Source organism: Schistocerca piceifrons, chromosome 10 (genome assembly GCF_021461385.2).
Source record: "Schistocerca piceifrons isolate TAMUIC-IGC-003096 chromosome 10, iqSchPice1.1, whole genome shotgun sequence".
NCBI classification, from domain to species: domain Eukaryota; kingdom Metazoa; phylum Arthropoda; class Insecta; order Orthoptera; family Acrididae; genus Schistocerca; species Schistocerca piceifrons.
In genome coordinates this window covers 8315444-8337269 of record NC_060147.1, presented here as the reverse complement: position 1 = coordinate 8337269, position 21826 = coordinate 8315444, and the positions used below count along the sequence as shown (strand labels likewise).

General features: G+C 41.2%; 1 protein-coding gene across 1 annotated transcript in view; it reads right to left on the bottom strand.

Moving 5' to 3' along the window:
• Positions 1-21826, bottom strand: part of LOC124719104 (vacuolar protein sorting-associated protein 37A) — a 70151-nt gene that overhangs the window by 23844 nt on the left and 24481 nt on the right. Inside the window, exon 4 of the mRNA XM_047244797.1 lies at positions 12173-12412. Within this exon, the coding sequence (XP_047100753.1) occupies positions 12173-12412 (240 nt within the window). The remainder of the gene's footprint in view (positions 1-12172; positions 12413-21826) is intronic.

The window sequence follows — 21826 nt, the reverse complement described above, 5'->3', positions numbered from 1 at the left end:
CAAACAGGTCTGACAACGACGAAGTACACTGTGAATGATATCATCAATTTGAAGCACAGAAGTATGCAGAACAGATGAGTCAATCCTGTAATGTTACCAAAACAGCGTGGAATATAGTAAAGAAGGAAAGTGGGGGGAATGACAAGGCATTGTGCAACAACATAATAATAAGGGGCAATGAAAAATTGGTTAGTGAGCCAAAAGAAGTATGCGAGAGATTCATAGATCAATTTAGTAAGATGAGTAAAGAGGATGTGATCAACCCATCGCAGGTGCTAAATCCCACTAATGTTAGTAATTCGTTCCTCCTGAGGTGTGTTACAGAACAGGAAATCCTGAGAACCATTTCCAACTTAAAAGCAAGTACATCCAGTGGCTGGGAGGACATCTCAGCCAAATTTCTGAAAGAATGCAGTAATGAGTTAATAAAGCCACTGCAACACTTACTAAACAGCTCTTTCAGACAGGGGTCATTTCCTGACTTGTTAAAAGTCACTGAAATAAGACCAGTGCATAAAAAGGGAAAAACTATAGACATACAAAATTATAGGCCTATTTCATTGACATCAGAACTTAGTAAGTTGTTGGAAAGGCTATTTCTTGATCTAATGGAATCATTTTTCTCTAAGTACAATATATTAAAAAGTTCTCAACACGGTTTCAGGAAGGGCAAGTCTACAATAACAGCCGTAGCCACATTTATTCAAGCAGTATTGAATAAACTTGATGATGGAAACAAAGTTACTGGCACCTTTCTAGACCTATCTAAGGCTTTTGATACTGTAAATCACTCCATTCTTCTACATAAGTTAGAAACTTATGGGGTCAGAGGAGTGGCATTAGATTTGTTAAGATCGTACCTTGCTGACAGGAGACAATGTGTTAAGTTGTATCATACAACGGGGGGACTTACACAAACAGTAAAATCATCTTATAAAATTCTTAATTGTGGAGTCCCTCAGGGAAGTATTATTGGGCCTTTTCTGTTCATTGTGTACATCAATGATATGTTGTTGTTGTGGTCTTCAGTCCTGAGACTGGTTTGATGCAGCTCTCCATGCTACTCTATCCTGTGCAAGCTTCTTCATCTCCCAGTACCTACTGCAACCTACATCCTTCTGAATCTGCTTGGTGTATTCATCTCTTGGTCTCCCTCTACGATTTTTACCATCCACGCTGCCCTCCAATACTAAATCGGTGATCCCTTGATGCCTCAGAACATGTCCTACCAACCGATCCCTTCTTCTAGTCAAGTTGTCCCACAAACTTCTCTTCTCCCCAATCCTATTCAACACTTCCTCATCTAATCTTCAGCATTCTTCTGTAGCACCACATTTCGAAAGCTTCTATTCTCTTCTTGTCTAAACTATTTATTGTCCACGTTTCACTTCCATACATGGCTACACTCCATACAAATACTTTCAGAAACGACTTCCTGACACTTAAATCTATACTCGATGTTAACAAATTTCTCTTCTTCAGAAACGCTTTCCTTCCCATTGCCAGTCTACATTTTATATCCTCTCTAATTCGACCATCATCAGTTATTTTGCTCCCCAAATAGCAAAATTCCTAATCTAATACCCTCAGCATCACCCGACTTAATTCGACTACATTCCATTATCCTCGTTTTGCTTTTGTTGATGTTCATCTTATATCCTCCTTTCAAGACACTATCCATTCCGTTCAACTGCTCTTCCAAGTCCTTTGCTGTCTCTGACAGAATTACAATGTCATAGGCGAACGTCAAAGTTTTTATTTCTTCTCCATGGATTTTAATACCTACTCCGAATTTTTCTTTTGTTTCCTTTACTGCTTGCTCAATATACAGATTGAATAACATCGGGGAGAGGCTACAACCCTGTCTCACTCCTTTCCCAACCACTGCTTCCCTTTCATGCCCCTCGACTCTTATAACTGCCATCTGGTTTCTGTACAAATTGTAAATAGCCTTTCGCTCCCTGTATTTTACCCCTGCCACCTTTAGAATTTGAAAGAGAGTATTCCAGTCAACATTGTCAAAAGCTTTCTCTAAGTCTACAAATGCTAGAAACGTAGGTTTGCCTTTCCTTAATCTAGCTTCTAAGATAAGTCATAGGGTCAGTATTGCCTCACGTGTTCCAATATTTCTACGGAATCCAAACTGATCTTCCCCTAGGTCGGCTTCTACTAGTTTTTCCATTCATCTGTAAAGAATTCGCGTTAGTATTTTGCAGCCGTGACTTATTAAACTGATAGTTCGGTAATTTTCACATCTGTCAACACCTGTTTTCTTTGGGATAGGAATTATTATATTCTTCTTGAAGTCTGAGGATATTTCGCCTGTCTCATACATCTTGCTTACCAGATGGTAGAGTTTTGTCAGGACTGGCTCTCCCAAGGCCGTCAGTAGTTCTAATGGAATGTTGTCTACTCCCGGGGCCTTGTTTCGACTTAGGTCTTTCAGTGCTCTGTCTAACTCTTCACGCAGTATGATATCTCCCATTTCATCTTCATCTATATTCTCTCCCCTTTCCATAATATTGTCCTGAAGTACATCGCCCTTGTATAGACCCTCTACATCAGGCTGTTCCAACCGAGCTCCAGGGAGCCGGAGCGCTCCGGAGCGCTCACTGTGGCAGCTCGGAGCCCACGTGGAGGGGGAAAGCGAACTCACTGCCCCCTGGCCGCATGCAGCCGCAACTGACACAATAATCCGTGTTCAATGACAGCTATGACAAGCCGCGGGAGCCCTGTACCTCTATTGGACGATACCTTTCTATTCATTGAGAAGGACTGCCGTCCGCAGTGTCTTGTATGTCATAAAGTATTTAATTCTGCTAAGAGGTACAATATACAACGACATTATACACGTCTTCACGCAGCGCACTACAATCAGGTAGAAGGCGTTGCACGCAGAGAACTGGTAGCCAGGCTTAAGAACGGCATACCAAGAGACATAAGTTTAAAAACGGTTTCTTAATACGGAGGGTATCAAAAATGCAACATAGTTTGTGTACTGAAATGCGTGTATAATTTTTAGGTGAATGTGAGCGGAGAAAACACTACTGAATTTGCAATTCGAGCAAGCTACAGGGTCGCTCACATCATTGCGATGAGTGGCAAGCCGTTTTGGGTGGGACCACTCGTAAAATCGTGCATGGTAGCAGTTGCAGAATGTTTGTTCCCAAGAGAGGTGCAGGTAATTGAAGGGGTTTGCCTGTCGAAGCAAACAATGTCTCGCCGAATCCTGGACATGGCAGCGGATTTAGAGACATAGATCAGGAAAAAGGTGAAGAGCTTTGTTGCATTTTCGCTAGCAATTGACGAAAGCACCAACATATCGGACTGTGCTCAGCTTGCAGTCTTTGTGCGTGGTGTCAACATGGAGCTGCAAGTAACTGAAAAACTCTCGGATATGGCTCCACTCGATTACACCGCAACAGAACGTGATTTTTTGAAGCTGTTTGTGAATCAGTGGAGAATATGAATTTGCCGTGGGATAAGCTCCATTCTGTAGCTAGAGACGGTGCACCACAAATGATCAGGCATCACCAAGGTTTTGCTTCTCGCTCGAAAAATAAACTCGGCGACGAATTCGGGAAAGACATTTGAACTCTTCATCATTTTATTCACCAGGAGGCACTGTGTACTGAAACAGTAGAGCTAGGTGGCGTAATGAAAGATGTCGTGAAGTGTGTGAATTTTGTGCGGCGTCAAAGGATTCCTGAAAGATATGGAAGCGGAGTGTGGGGATATACCTTATCACAGTACAGTTCGTTGGGGAAAAGTTATTGATGTTTTCTTTGCCATTAGTGAGGAAATACCCCTTTTCTCGACATGAAAGGGGCAGAAATGTGTTGTCTGAAAGATATAAAATGGATATCAGACCTGGCGTTCCTAGCTGACATAACTATACATCTGAATAATTTAAAGCTGTCATTGCACGGCAAATGGTAGCTAATCGTTGACATGCACGACCAGATCAAAGCGTTCATGGCAAAGTTACGTTTATTTGAGGGGCAGATGAGTAATGGACATTTAACGTTCTTCAATCGTCTTGCTTCTTTAAAACTACCTGAAGGTACTAGTTTCGGCGATTACCAAGCGAAGTTAAAGCAGCTCATCGCGTCGTTTGAAACACGATTCCGAGACCTCACTAGTTTGGAAATGGAACTTAAGGTGTTCAGAACTCCTTTTTCAGTTTCCCCCGATTACTTGTCATCGTCACTTCAATTGGAGATTATTGATTTGCAAAAATTCAACTTTGTTGAAAGAGAGGTACTACAACACGTTGGATTTGTCATGATGGTATCGTTCATTACAGCAAAAAACATTTCCCAAGCTTCACAATAATGCTGCTCAGATCATGTGCATGTTTGGATCTACGTAGTGTTGTGAGCAGCTTTTCTCAGCAATGAAAAGAGTAAAAAATAAGGAACGATCGTTTCTTCAGGACGCAACAATGAAGGCCATCCTCCGCATTTACACTGCGAACACTTTGACGCCTGATATTTCCGACCTTGTAATGAAAAGAACACGTTAAGCTACAGAGGCCCAATAAATTTAGTATGCAACTTCTTGTAAAACAGTTATTTATTTCCTAGTGTAGCATATCACCACGCCTTAGCAGCTAAGAGTATGAGGTTGTCGATCTTGTAAGACGCAGCTGGCACATCAAAACGCTTATCTTGCCGCCTGCCTCAGCCAGCCGTGCCACGTGCCGGCGTGTCGGCCCACTTGAATGGTCACAGTGAGCGACACGGCTCCCTGGAGCAGGGAGCGCTCCGCAGCTCACAACGGAGCCGACGAGCTGGAACAGCCTGCTCTACATACTCCTTCCACCTTTCTGCTTTCTCTTCTTTGCTTAGAACTGGGTTTCCATCTGAGCTCTTAATATTCATACAAGTCGTTCTCTTTTCTCCAAAAGTCTCCTTAATTTTCCTGTAGGTAGTTCTTATCTTACCCCTAGCAAGATAAGCCTCTACATCCTTACATTTGTCCTCTAGCCATTCCTGCTTAGCCATTTTGCACTTCCTGTTGATCTCATTTTTGAGACGTTTGTATTCCTTTTTGCCTGCTTCATTTACTGCATCTTTATATTTTCCCCTTTCATCAATTAAATTCAATATTTCTTCTGTTATCCAAGGATTTCTACTAGCCGTCGTCTTTTTACCTACATGATCCTCTGCTGCCTTCACTACTTCATCCCTCAAAGCTACCCATTCTTCTTCTACTGTATTTCTTTCCCCCATTCCTGCCATTTGTTCCCCTACGCCTTATATCAATGATATAATAATTCCAAAAAATACAGACCTTGTGAATTATGCCGACAACACCTCCTTCATAAGCTGTGGCCCTACAAAACAGCTAGCAGTGCAAAATAATATGAAGAACACTAGCCTCCTCATCACAGAACATATGACTAAAAATAAATTGGCAGTAAATAAGGAAAAGACAATTCTAATGGAGTTTATGCTAAATTACTAATCAAGACAAATGGATACTGAGCCAGAGTTATCAACTGAAACAACTGATAAACATAAATTCCTGGGTATTATAGTTGATGGACATCTTACATGGAAGGAGCACATCAGCTACATGTGAAAAAAAAATCTCGTGTAATACCTACCTGCTAAATTCCTTTCTAGCATAATAGCGTCACCAGTCTTAAGACAAATCTATTTCGGTATTATACACTCCCACCTACAATACGGTATTGCGATTTGGGGCGGGGCACCAACGGTATACACCGATAGGGCTTTTAGAGCCCAGAAGAGAGCAATTAGGATAATAGCGAATATTAGTAAACGTCAATCCTGTAGAGAATACTTTGTTAAGTATAATATACTAACAGTGTATTCATTATATGTTCTAAGGACTATATTGTTTGTAAAAGAAAATATGGAGCACAGTATAATAAATAGTGATACCCATAGTTATAATACAAGGAAGAAAGAGGATTACCACATAAAATTCAGAAATAAAAAAGCAACCGATCATAATCCATTTTCTGCTGGAAGATTTTTTTGACAACAGACTCTCAAATACCATAAAAATGTTAAAAGGAAACATATTTAAAATAAAATTAAAGCAGCTGTTAATTGCTAAATGTTTGCACTCCATCAAGGGTTTTTTTGTATGTACTTTATTTCTGCTACTAAACTATTATTACTGTTCATGTATGTACTGACTGACTATGTCTACGACTGTAAAAGTTATTATGGACAAATAAACCATTATTATTATTATTATCTCATGTCAAGGCAATAACCGTTCTTTCTGGAGAGCTGCTTGCAAGTCTTGGTGGATGCTGACACAGTGCAACCTGTCTCCCTAGTGCAGCCCAGATGTGCTCTACGGGATTCAAATGGGAGGGCGAGCAGGCCACACTGTGCGTGCAATATCTTCCATTGCCAAGAAAACATCAACCGCTATTGCTCTACGAGGTCGATCATTATCGTGCGTCGATACGGAGTCTGGGCCCGCACCACCCTATAACGACCGCACGTGAGATCCCGAGATCTCGTCACGACACCTGACAGTAGTTAAACCTTGCCGATTCACCCACACAGCTTCCCAAGGAGATGTCCGTGTGGTCAATATAATCCTTTCCCACGACATTAGGGGTCCTCCTCGATATCGATCTCTTTCCACAATGTTTGGGTTCCGAAATCCTGTTCCACGTCGGTTCCAGATGTGAATGCATCGAGAATCGATCTCCGTTTCAAATCGGGACTTGTCTGTGAAACGAACATTGGCCCCCTGTTTGACCACGCAGGTGGCACCTTGACAACTCCACTCTAGATGTCGCCTTTCGTGAAGACGCATCAGACGTTCGTATACGGCAGGTCTCTGACAAAAAAGGTCACTTGTACCGTTTGTCTCGATAAAACACGTCCAGTGGATGCTACGAGCTCAGATGCCAGTTGCAGTGCAGTACTGAGGCGGTACAGTCGTGCCCTTATAGCCAAATAACGGTCCTCTCTTTCTGACATCACACGTGGTCAGCCCTGCACTGGTCTTTAGGGCACTGTTTCTGTATCTATAAATTGTTGCCGTATCCGAGAAACAACACGACAATTCACATTAAGTCAGTTTGAGACTGTCCTGCTCCCACTGTCCTCCACCACAGAGAGTCTGGTGGGCGTCTTCTTTGGGTCGTACTGCAACATCGGTGACTGTATACACAGTGATTGTGGATATGTGATTACCCGGCAAACACTAACCCATTCGATAGGTGCCCTGGCACATAGTTCGCACGGTTGTCTGTTGATTGGAGTGCCATTTTCCATGCAGAATATGATTGTACAGACATCTGTCAACTGTTTGTATTATTATATGCTGAATTAGACACAGGACAGGGAAATAGCAGTTTTTTGCTTTAATTTTGTACATTGGTGTAATAATAATTAGCCTGCATTGGTCTCCAAACATATTTTTTGATCACTTATAATAAGTGGTTAAGAGACTTTTTAAGTTTAAAATAAAGGTTGTTATCTGTGTATCAGAGCAACAAGATTCCAGAATTTTTATTTATTTATTTACTTATTTATTTTTTATATTTTAACATCCTTAATCTTTCATAGCATGAACAAGTGCCCTGCTCATAATTATGCATTTGTAGATAATATTTTTGTTAATTTACATTATTTTTACAGATCTTGATCCACAGCTTTTAACACTTTATCACGAGCAACCAACTTAGTGTGGTACAGGTAAGAGGTCGGAGAGAGAAGCACATTATATTATTTATTGACTAGTTAAAAAACACAAATTGGGACTTTGTATGTACGAGTATCAGGGAAAGCTGGAGTTGAAAATCATTTTGATCACTTTAAGAAAGACTTATGGTTTTCCTGCCTACCATTAATATAAATTAGCTCCTCAGGTAACATTAAAATACAAAAATTAACTGGTATACCAAAGAATTTAAAAATATATAGAAGTAAAAAGTATTACAAAGCTCATATAAGTCAAAAAAGCAGCCTGTGAAAGATACACTGAAAGTGCTCCAAATAAGTGTAAGACAGCACAGTGAATTATTAGATGACATAATTCTTCCAGTCAAACATGTAACACTCTACTAAATACAGGATAACGGGGTGACTACTTTGTCACTTCAGCCAGAGAACTCCGAGACAAAATTGAGGCGACACATGCACCTACGAGGGATCCGATCGGTCCACGCAGCCTTCGTTTACTGGTATAAAATCAGCCTAATGTGGTCTGAGAAACTGTTTTTAAATTATCTAATACCAAATGTATGGACTGGTACTGGATGTTTAATTATGTTGTTAATAGAACAGTTCAATTGATAAGTAAGCCAGTAACTTTTATTTTCAATAAATGTTTAGTATATGGAGTTTTTCTGGATTCATGCAATATCTCAAAAGTTATCCCCATATTAAAAAATGGTGATAAGCAACTCCGCCAGAACAACCAGTTTCTGTTGTGCCAGTGCTCAATCACCCGTGTACATATAATTATGCAATTACATCTAAAAACAAAGATGATGTTACTTACCAAACGAAAGGGCTGGCAGGTCGATAGACACACAAACAAACACAAACATACAGACAAAATTCAAGCTTTCGCAACCAATGGTTGCTTCATCAGGAAAGAGGGAAGGAGAGGGAAAGACCTTCTCCCTTAAAACCCACATCCTTTCGTCTTTCCCTCTCCTTCCCTCTTTCCTGATGAAGCAACCGTTGGTTGCGAAAGCTTGAATTTTGTGTGTATGTTTGTGTTTGTTTGTGTGTCTATCGACCTGCCAGCGCTTTCGTTTGGTAAGTCACATCAACTTTGTTTTTAGATATATTTTTCCCACGTGGAATGTTTCCCTTCATTATATCCATATCATTAATTATGCAATTATCTGGAAATGCAAGACCACCTGTACAACAGTCATCCCTGATTTTGGCCAGATAAAAAATACCACTGCAGCTTATCTGGAAATTATCAATCAGATTAACAGCTTTAGAAAACGAGAAGATGGTTTCACTCGTATTATATGATTTACGTAAAGCATTTGAATGCATTCCTCTTAAAATATTAATAACAAAATTTGAGTATTACGGTGTACACAAACACACATTAGCAGTAATTTCTTCCAATCTGAACAAAAGAAAACAACTCTCCTCAGTTAGAAATACACATTACTCCTTAGTAAAAATTGGTACAGGCTTTTCACCGGGCTCTGTCCTTGGCTCCTTCTTTTTCATTGTGGCTGTCAAAGACATGCCCCATTGTGTATCACTGTCCAACCTTGTATTAAATTGGTATGTAGCCAATAAACTTGTTTTTAATCCACAAAAAACGCATCTCTAAGAATATAGAAAATAAATGTGACAACTCTCAGGAATACATGCCGACGCCAAACTCAATCGGGACAAGCTTATAGACCACGTTTGTAAAAAGATCTCATGAGTGTTCTACCTCGTGTGGAAACTGAGAAATAAGGTCAGTAATAACTATGTCCGTACAACATGGCTCTTACAGTCACATAACCTCTCAGGGCCTTCCCATATGGCGACATCTTCCTTGTACCACTAACATTTTAAAATAAAAAATTGTCCATATAATATGCAAGGCTGGTCCTGCAGAGAACTTTTGCCCTCTTTTTAGCAGGCTTAGGATATTAACAGTTGTAAATCTGTACACACTTTCTTAGAAACAGCATTAAAGATGGTATTATCAGGGAATGATTCAAAAACTTGACACTACAAATAAAGGAAACACTGACATTCTAAGGCACAGGCTAGCAATCAAAGGAAACTCCCATAAAGTGAAACAACTTCTCTCTCGCTGCTCCATTCTTGTCTTCAAAAATTTAACAGCCCTCACATGTGACAACCTTGCAATTCCTGTACAGCTGCACATCTAGCGGGTTTTGTAGTCATATCACACGCTACAATAACAGTCAAAATCAACCTCGTACATATTGAGTACAGCTATAATCTTCAATATTAATGTCAATGTGTTTTTTTCTTGTTAGCCAGTCATAATAGTCACATATGAGGGATGTTCAAAAAGTAAGGTGAGTTTTCAAATTGCGCGGGCAATGTACATTCGATTATCAAGCTTTTTTTTGTGTGTGTCTTGAACATATGTTCAGTTTCAAGTATACAGCATGCTTCATTTGTTTTTGACATTTTGACAGATAGGTTAGACATGTTTTAGTGTGCTCGGTGAGTTTCGATTATTATAAAAATGGGACAAAGAATTTGCATCAAATTTTATGTGAAAAATGGAATCAAGTGCTCTAAAACACATGAAATGTTGACAGTTTCATAGAGTGAATCTGCTGTCAGTAAAAAAAAAAATTGTTTACAAGTGGTACAGGGTCTTCCAAGATGGCCAAGAAGAACCCAATGACGAACCTCGGTCTGGACGCCCCAGCACATCAACAACAGATGAAGCTGTGAAGAAAATTGTTTTGGAAAATCATCTAATTACCGTAAGAGAAGTTGCTGAGGATGTTGGCATATCGGTTGGCTCATGTCATGCAATTTTTTCAGATGTTTTGGGCATGAGATGTGTGTCAATGAACTTTGTTCCGAAACCTCAATTTTGATCTGAAGAAACGTCGCCTGAACATTAATCAGGAGTTCTTGAATAACATCAATGATCATCCCAATTTGCTCAAAATGGTCATAACTGGGGACGAAACATAGGTTTACCGTTATGATGTTGAAACCAAAGCCCAATCATCCCAATGCAAGCATCTCAGAGAGCCAAGACGGAAAAAAGCACGCCAAGTTCGATCAAATGTCAAAGTTTTGCTCACAGTTTCTTTTTTTTTTTCAATTATCATGGCGTAGTATATCATGAATGTTTGCTCAAGGTTGTACAGTCAGCAAGGAGTATAACCTTCATATTATGTGCCATTTGTGAGAAACAATATGCAAAAAAAGTCCAGAATTGTGGAAAAACAATTCACGGCTTTTTCATCATGACAATGCACCTGCTCATTCATCGTTGCTTGTGACAAATTTACTGACCGACAACAACACGACAATCGTGTCTCGGCCACTATACCCTCCGGATTTGGCCCCCCTTGTGACTTCTTCCTGTTCCCAAAACTGAAGAGATTTATGAAAGTACGAAGATTTTCAACGACCGATGAAATAAAAACTGCATCACTGGAAGTACTCGAGGCTGTACCAAAAAGTGCTTATGAGAAGTACTTCGAGGATTGGAAGAAGCGTTAGCACAAGTGTATTGTATCTGAGGGGGATTACTTTGAAGGGGACAACATGAATATTGATGGATAAATAAACATATTTTCATAAAAATAAAAAAGTCACCTTACTTTTTGGACACACCTCATAGGACACTGTCATCACCAACTTCATTTATCAGTGAGTCACATTCATTAATTCAATAAAATGTGACCTCTACTGATAATACTGATGATAATGATAAATTTTACTGTTATGAGGACACTGTATATCGCTCTCAGTTTTACACTGCACTACTACTCCTTTAGATACAAATTTGCTTAATCTATTTAGGACAATGTAAGTTTTCCAATGTTTTTCAATCAAGCAGATTTCCATCCTATATGAAAACTATCACCTATCAAGCAAACATAGATCTTAGTCTACGCTATATATTGGTTGCTTACCACAAACTTCATTCAAAGAAGGAGACCACACAATACCGACAGGGCTCCACGACTCCCTCCATCGGTGGCATCAGTGGATGCAAAAGACAAGGCGAACCGAACTCCCAGTCACTATCGGCTTTCCGAACCTTCTCAATATGCTTAGGAGACCAGGGGCAGCATGTATCACTTTTCCTACTGAGGAAAAAAATCCCTAACTGTACTGGGCATCGAACCCAGGACTTCTGCACAGGAATTAAGACGTACTAACTGCTCGGCTATAGAGGTCGACTGGGAATACTCCGCAAAGACGGGTAACTATTTCAAATTTGGTGATCGAGTTACACGACCATTTTTGTGGCCTCTCATCAATTATCTAAAGCTGTCCTATCCCCGCTACTCGAAGGATACTCTCTGTCGACCCGTGTACCGTAAAGAAAAGTACATCGACCGGCTCTGTCCCAATTCTACAGTCGAGCCGAGAATGTCTTCAGGAGTACACTGAATATTAAATAAAATAATTTACAATGTATCAGTTTAGAGTAGAGAGTGCAGAAAACTGGAGAGGCACAGTGATTTTCCAACCTGCGAGAGCGACAATCCCAGCGACGAGTTGGTTGCGCTGCTGCTCCATCCTGCGAAGCGGCGGCAGGTCGGAAACCAGCTCTGCGAGGCGGTCGTCAGCGACTGGCCCGTCCCGGCGGAGCTCCTCCAGCTCCGCCACGGACATGCCTGCTAGCAGGTCTCGCAGCTCCGACGGCTCCGGCGGCAGCTGCAGCTGCGGCTGCGGAGCAGTGGACAGTGCGGGTGGAATCGCGGGGGCACCTGTGTGACAAATTCCGTCCGACTCACTCGCTACCTTCCCAAACGTTAAGACAGAGTAACTGTGTCAATGTATAGTGCTTCCTTTTCTCGGGGTTCTGCCGTGAAAATACAAAATAGAAAATCTGATTGGGTTTTGAAATTTGATGGAATAAGTTACGGATAAGGCCGATGAAAATTTCTTGAAGTTGTCACTGTCAGGATTAATTTATAAATTTGGCGATAACCATTGCAAATCACTACTGAAATAACTTCGTTTCGTAATATAATTTTAATTTCCTCATTGTTTAACACAGCACCAAAAAATACACATCTTGAACGTATGAAGACAAGAGAGTAATTAATTAGTTGTTAAAAACAAACACCTACGCAAAAAAAAGAGAGAGAGAGAGAGAGAGATCACAATTATTTATAAAAATCGGTCGCTGGCGTAGCGCTCTTCTGCATGCGCAATTGTAAATCATATCTTTGTATTCGCGGAGGCACGTTAGTCAAAGTACCATTACAAACAGCAGCAGACCGCCGAACCAGTGTGGGAAAAGTTCTCAGCTCCTACGAGGGCTGCTATTCGAGAAAATGTGAACTCGAAAACTGACGTCGTAGTCTCTTTCTGGGACCTCGTCTAGGTTTTTGGTTGTGTACATAGTAAAGTTATACTCGGGAAATTAAAAAATTTGATCATCCAAGGGAAGTTCCACAATACAAAAGAACTCACAAGCTGAAAACTTACAAACACACTTAACAAACACACACAATGACAACACCACACAGAAAAGAACCAGATGGTACACCATGACCTACACACACAAACTAACACACAGAGTTGCAAACATCCTAAAGAGACAGGGCTTCAAAATAGCATATAAGCCTGGGCAAACCCTTCAATCACACCTAAGCCAGCCATTTACCAAGAGAGACAAATTCCAACAATCAGGAATATATAAACTTGAATGTCAAAGTTGTGATGCAGTATGCATAGGCATGACATGCAGGAATTTTCAAACAAGATACAAAGAACATATCAGATGTTGGAAGTATGAAACAAACCATTCCACATTTGCAGAGCATTTAAAACACTACAACCATCATCCTACAAACATGGAACAAGAAATGAAAATAATGAGAATAAGCAACCATGACAAACATCTTATACAAATGCAAGAAAACTTCCACATCCAGAAAGCAATAGCAGAAAGCAAACATGTGATAAATGAACAAACAACCATCAGCACAGGCTCCCTACTACACTTAACAAAGGAAATGATAACATAAAACAAATAATAATAATAATAATAATAATAAAGAAAACTCTTCCCCACATCATCTGGACACACACACACACACACACACACATATACACGAACAGACCACAGATACTTCAACAGTTACACTCATAAGTCTGGCAATAACATTCGATCTTTGGCAAAAACATTTGACAGTCGGCAACAGAAACCAAAACATTGCTTTAAAACAAGCGTTCAGTGCATAGTGTTGTGGAATGGGGAAAAAAACCACAAATTGGCGTTCATAAGAAGAAGAAGAACAACACCAAAAATGCAACAGGAGCGTAATATGTAGGAAATTGTCCACGCAACCTGTAAGTACAGTTCAAAACATTACTACTTAATAGGAAATACCAACCACCAGAACTGTTTATAACCTATAGGCACAATGACAAAAATGTAAATAAAATAGCTAACATATGTACATATTCCAGGCCACTGATGATGCCTTGCAGAAAATAAAGGCGAAACGCGTATGGCACTAAAATTGTGTTTTATTCAGTTGCTGTCAGACAGTCCATAAGTAAAAATTATTAAAATACCGTAATATTACACGCAACTGAGGAAGACAGGACTATAAAAGTTGAAGATGGCGTACCATCATGTTTGCGGCTTTGATAAAGGTTGGATCGTAGCCTATCGCGATTGCAGTTTATCATATCGCGACACTGCTGCTCACGTTGGTCGAGATCCAATGAATGTTAGCAGAATATTGAATCGGTGGGTTCAGGAGGGTAATACGAAATGCCATGCTGGATCCCAACGGCCTCATATCACTAGCAGTCGAGATGATAGGCATCTTATCTGTATGGCTGTAACGGATCGTGCAGCCACTTCTCGATCCCTGAGTCAACAGATGGGGACGTTTGCAAGACAACAACCATCTGCACGAACAATTCGACGACGTTTGCAGCAGCACGGACTATCAGCTCGGAGACCGTGGCTGCGGTTACCCTTGATGCTGCATCACAGACAGGAGCGCCTGCGATGGTGTACTCAGCGACAAACCTGGGTGCACGAATGGCAAAACGTCATTTTTTCGGATGTATCCAGGTTCTGTTTACAGCATCATGACGGTCGCATCCGCGTTTGGCAACATCGCGGTGAACGCACATTGGAAGCGTGTATTCGTCATCGCCATACTGGCGTATCACCCGGTGTAATGGTATGGGGTGCCATTGGTTACACGTCTCGGTCTCCACTTGTTTGCATTGACGGCACTTTGAACAGTGGACGTTACATTTCAGATGTGTTACGATCCGTGGCTCGACCCTTCATTCGATCCCTGCGAAACCCTACATTTCAGCAGAATAATGCACGACCGCATATTGCACGTCCTGTACGGGCCTTTCTGGATACACAAAATGTTTGATTGCTGCCCTGGCCAGCACATTCTCTAGATCTGTCACCAATTGAAAACGTCTGGTCAATGGTGGCCGAACAACTGGCTCATCACAAAACGCCAGTCACTACCCTTGATGAACTGTGGTATCGTGTTGAAGCTGTATGGGCAGCTGTACCTATACACACCATCCAAGCTCTGTTTGCCTCAATGCCCAGGCGTATCAAGGCTGTTATTACGGTCAGAGGTGGTTGTTCTGGGTACTGATTTCTCAGGATCTATGCACCCAAATTGCGTGAAAATGTAATCACATGTCAGTTCTAGTATAATATATTTGTCGAATGAATACCCGCTTATGATCTGCATTTCTTCTTGGTGTAGCAATTTTAATGGCCAGTAGTGTATTTACTGAAGAGACTGAATGAACCTTCAAAAACTTACGTTTGTTGGCGATGCAGGTATAGTGACAGAGGTCCCAATCTCATCTGTACCAGTCACAGATGGGAGAATAATAGAACAGGCTAACAACCGGTTCACAGCAAACAGCTTAACTCGCAGTCTAACAGACAACTTTTGTTATGCAGCGCCACACAAATATATATAAATATGACTTACAGGTACTAGAAGTAGAGATGAATTGGCACGCACTAAACTAATCTGTATGATTGAAATTGCTAGGCATTTATGGGGATAACAAACTGAGGTGGTACTAGCATGTGGATCATTTACTGAAATACGTCACTGCTGCCAGCTCTGCACCGAAAAATCTCTTACTGTGTTCATGTGCGGGCACGACTGCTGGCGGACTAGCAATTTTTTTCACTCGCTACTGCACTAAGGCAGCATCTGTAACAATGGAGCTGAAGCCAATAAGAGTATTTATTCTACAGAAGCTCGCAGTTAAGGATATTATGAATAACTGATAACCAAACATCTCACAGCAGCTTCTTCATGATCTCGGGATTTCTTAAACTTATGTGCCAAAGAATTTATTCCCCAATGGTACCTGAAGTTAAAAGGAAGATTAAATATAGAATGAATTGTAAAATTAACATCTACAATATGAATCTCTGTCTAAGGTTCAGGATGGATATTTACATTCTGGTGCAAAACCCCTATAAAAGCCTGCATTCAGACACCAGCAGCAAATACCAAAGCCCACAATGTTCAACATCAACTACTAACAAAGAGATAGAGGGGCTGGCCAGTACTTACCTCAGCTCAGTACAGCCGATAGATACACATAAAACAGAACAGAAAAATTACATTCTTAGCTTTCAGAACTTTGTTTCTTCGTCAGGGAGGAGAGAGGGGAAAGAAAGGGAAGAAGGGAAAGTGGATTCAGTCACTCACAACCCAGGTTATGAAGCAACAGGGAAAGGTAAACAGGGAGGGTAGCAAGGATGCAAGGATGGAGGCATGGTTGTCACATGGAAGCCAAAGAGAAGCCAAAGATATTCTACTGTAGGTACTGTGCCAGCTTCAAATCAAAGAGGTTGCATATAGAAGTAAAGAGGTACATAGTATAAAGATAAATACAACTATGTAGGTTGAAAAGATGCGTGAATTGCTAAAGAGGAAAGGGAAAGAGAAGAAGACTGAAGAGTAAATGGGAGTGAGGTCGGTTAACGTAGGTTCAGTCCAGGGGGATGGCGGGATGAAAGGATGTGTCGGAGTGCAAGTTCCCATCTCCGCAGATCCGAGGGACTGGTGTTGGGTGGGAGAGGCCAAATGGCACGTACGTTGTAGCAGGTTCCTAGGTCCCTAGAATTATACTGTAGGGCATGCTCTACTACTGGGTATTAGACATCTCCTAGCCAGACAGTTCGTCTGTGTCCGTTCATGCGCTCCGCCAGTTTAGTTGTCAAACCCTACAATATTCCCAGACTACCTTCTCTACCCAGCGGTTCCTACCCCTGTAACCCTACTGCAAAACCTGCCCCATGCATCCCCCCCACAACCACCTACTCCAGCCCCGCTTTTGGTAAAACGTACACAACAGGTGGCACAGTCGTGCGGTCCACAGTGCTGTGCTAAAAACGCCATATCGGCAACCATTTGCACTAAGTACAGTCTGCACAGCTCCAAAGAGTCATCTTTAAGAGAGAAGTACAGCAAATAATGTAACTGATCAATGTAAGATAATTGTATGATAAAAACTACAGAAGTTACAATGTATCTGATCAATTTCACGGTACAGGGTATCGATCTATCCTTTTTGTAATATTTTCATTATTCTAACCTGGATTTTCCATTGTTTAATGCATCTAATCAGACAGACAACTACTAATCTACATCTACAGTTATACTCCACAAGCCACCCAATGGTGTGTGGCGGAAGGCACTTTACGTGCCACTGTCATTACCTCTCCTGTTCCAGTCGCGTACGGTTCGTGGGGAGAACGACTGCTGGAAAGCCTCCGTGCGCACTCGAATCTCTCTAATTTTACATTCATGATCTCCTCGGGAGGTATAAGAAGGGGGAAGCAATATATTCGATACCTCATCCAGAAACGCACCCTCTCGAAACCTGGCGAGCAAGCTACACCGCGATGCAGAGCGCCTCTCTTGCAGAGTCTGCCACTCGAGTTTGCTAAACATCTCCATTTCCGTAACGCTATCACGCTTACCAAATAACCCTGTGACAAAATGCGCCGATCTTCTTTGGATCTTCTCTATTACCTCTGTCAACCCGACCTGATACGGATCCCGCACTGATGAGCAATACTCAAGTATAGGTCAAATGAGTGTTTTGTAAGCCACCTCCTTTGTTGATGGACTACATTTTCTAAGGACTCTCCCAATGAATCTCAACCTAGCACCCGCCTTACCAACAATTAATTTTATATGATCATTCCACTTCAAATCGTTCCACATGCATACTCCCAGATATTTTACAGAAGTAACTGCTACCAGTGTTTGTTCTGCTATCATATAATCATACTATACAGGATCCTTATTTCTATGTATTCGCAATACATTACATTTGGCTATGTTAAGGGTCAGTTGCCACTCCCTGCACCAAGTGCCTATTCGCTGCAGATCTTCCTGCATTTCGCTACAATTTTCTAATGCTGCAACTTCTCTGTATACTACAGCATAATCCACAAAAAGCCGCATGGAACTTCCGACACTATCTACTAGGTCATTTATATATATTGCGAAAAGCAATGGTCCCATAACACTCCCCTGTGCCATGCCAGAGGTTACTTTAACGTCTGTAGACGTCTCTGCATTGAGAACAACATGCTGTGTTCTGTTTGCTAAAAACTCTTCAAGCCAACCACACAGCTGGTCTGACATTCCGTAGGATCTTACTTTGTTTAGGCGACAGCGCAGAACTGTATCGAACGCCTTCCGGAAGTTGAGGAAAATGGCATCTACCTGGGAGCCTGTATCTAATATTTTCTGGGTGTCAGGAACAAATAAAGCGAGTTGGGTCTCACACGATCACTGTAGGAATCAACACGGATTCCAGAAACAGAGTAGATTCTACGTTTCCAGAAACTACATGATATGCGAGCAAAAAACATGTTCTAAAATTCTACAACAGATCGATGTCAGAGATGTAGGTCTATAGTTTTGCGCATCTGCTCGATGACCCTTCTTGAAGACTGGGACTACCTGTGCTCTTTTCCAATACTTTGGAACCTTCCGTTCCTCTAGAGACTTGCAGTACATGGCTGTTAGAAGGGGGGGAAAGTTCTAATAAGATGTTAAGACCGACAGCTGTTCAACTCGAGAAACTACGGAGCCGCGAAATGTCTCACACCGAAGACCTCGATGGGAGCTAGTAGGTATTAAAGCGCCAAACGAATCGGTCACACTGTTTGGCTGTGTGACCCAAAATAATGTGATAAGAAAAAGCCTCAAATGAGCCAGTGACACGACATACACAATAACGACACATTTAAGTCGACCGTTACAACCGGCCCCGTCCCTCGCCCCTGTGGTATCGTTAAACTGTTTAGTTGGGCACAACTGCAATTTTATTATGTACACTTGCAATTAATTGATAATTGATACAAAACAAAGTAATCAAATAAATAGTACAGCCAGATACCTTGTTTGAAGACAGTGCTAGAATATACCCTGCTCGCATCTATAAAATAATTTAAATGCAGGTTTTCATTGTGTAATTTAGATCACTGTTACTAAAATTTACATTTATTTGCATTTTATTCAAACATATTAGTATTACTGTCTTCACAAACACTCTCATTTGAAACAGTCTATCAATACGAGTAAACTGGTACGTATACTGCAAATGTACAACTAATATAATTTGAACGGTGGGGATAATTAGAAAGCTTCCACTGGCACGCCGCACTGCTGCACGGAGAGAGAGAGAGAGAGAGAGAGAGAGAGAGAGAGAGTGTGGCAATTGGCTAAAGCACGCTTCCAACAGAGCAATTTGTACTTTAACTTAGTTATGTACCGATTTGTTACTGAATTTTTATAATTTGTACCAAATTGTAGCACGGCTCATACAGTGCACATCAAGATATAGGTGGTAGTAGGATATACCGCTACAGAGGAGCTCGAAGGTGGTGAAAGCCTGACATTTGTCAATGTTAATATTTGGTGAAATAAACTGGAGACTGAATATTACCAGTACTTCATTTAAATACGCTTAACTCGCATTCGGACACTGCGGCACAGCACCGCAGGTGGTCGCGACAGTCGAACAGTAATTTGACGAATCTCCCCGCTCGGGTCACAAAACCGAGAGACTGGATAACACTTCTGTCACAGCGGTAAGCTCACAGATCCTGAACGACTGAATTTTCCTTAAAAGGTGTCAGTGTGGTGAAGTGAAACGCTTTTCGGAAATCGGAAAATACTGCACGTACCGGACCCCTCGATCGACAGCTTTGAGGATATAATTTGACAAAAGCTCGAGCCCGATTTCCCACGACTGACATTTTCAGAACTCGTGGCGGCCGGCATTGGGGAGGTCGTTCTCTATGAGATTCCTCATTACATTTGAATTCAGGTTTTAGTTTCGTGGATCATTTCACCTACCATTCTTGTGGACGGGTGTCACCTGCACTTTCTTCCGACTGCTGTGCACAGTTTCTGGTCAGGGGGATCTAGAGTACACACAGTTAAAAACAGGGGTCGACCCGGAGACAAACTCGATACAGACTCCGATAGGGATTGCTTCAGGTACTTGGGCCTCGTTCCAGTTTTAGTAATTTCCTGGTATATCATTCTCTTAATATCTACATCACTCATTACTCCAGTGGAGTGAGATTTAAACTAGTCTAGCACTCCCGGATCATTTTCTGTAACAGAACATTTGAAAATAGAGTTCAGCCTATCTGTTTTTGCTTTACTACACATAGTTTCAATTCTCACATCACTAGTTTCTTGACACTAACTCCGGTTCAAATTTACGTCAGACCAGACATACTCTGGATTACAAGACATGTATTTCGATAAGATTTTGATGCAGTTGTCGTCGGAGGCTTTTGAAGGCTGAGCACATTTTGTCTGGCATTTCTCTATTGCCATACACTTTGTTTTACACCTATTGTGCAGTAGTTCCTGTTTATTTATTGCGACTGTACACCACTCGTGAACTGTCCTACTCGGTACATATTTATGCAGTGCTCGGCCATCCGCACCGATCGGTAAGGATTGTAAAAGAAAATCAAACCCCTGTCTTACAACACATAAAGGAGGTCTTTTCGTAAAGTAACTGTAATGTATAGAGCATATAGCAAAACTAAGTGATAATAAGAACATTGCTACATTTTAGGATGCAAATGTAAGAACTTTTGTAAACTACGCATCACAAAAACTTTATTATATTTTAAGAAACAAATGTAAAGTTCACAAAGAAGTCGATGCTATCACGTGACGGCAGGCTCGGGCCCGAAACTAGTAACGGTACAATAAAATCATCTGAAGAAAACTTTTGGCTGGTCACAGAATTTCCTACGGCGTAATTTACAAAAACAGACGCAGTGTTCTCAAACCGAAACGGATTAAATTAAATCTACAGTCAGTTGTTGGCAAGCTACACGGAGTGGTCAGTGCTGCACAGTAGAGAATAATTTATTCTGTGCAGTGACTAAAGATTTCCATTTGGAGGGTTCGGTCGTCGTGCAGACGCACTTCAAAGTGGACGAAGTTAACACAGATTCTACACGTGTAGTAAAGATTACTTTCAGGTCAATCATTTCAAACCCTATCACAAAATTCGTTAAGTGAACTGTACTCTGGCAATTCAATGGAAGTTGCCCTACACGTAACCACTGAAAAAGACCATTTACAATCTTAGAAGATAACAGAATGAAATACCACAATACAATCACTTTGGCAGTTATCTTGACAAAATATTAACAATTACCACAAAAAACAGGCACGGTAAAAACTCTGTGACCACCCTCACATTTAATTACTTTTAAAGGAAGAACAATCGAAGTTCTGTGCGACAGCCACCAGTGCCAATAGCACCTTTTATTATCAATCTTAAATTTTTCCTACTCGACATTTTCACTTCCGGCACCCCTCCTCTAATTCTCGTGCCCTGCGTGCTGGGTACAACCGTCACCTCGACACAGAAGTTGTCTGTAGCAGTGAAAGGTAAAGTTTTTACACACCACATTTGGGTGACCAAAGAAGTGGTTGGCAGACGGGCACCCTGTCTGGTCCACTTTTGGCAAATATTGGGGTCTTTTCCTCCTCTCTCTATCCTACATTTCATTACCGAATGACACCTGTCACGATTGTCCTGACTGGCTATCGGCCAGTGTGCACCCAATTGTAATGTGTACACCAAAA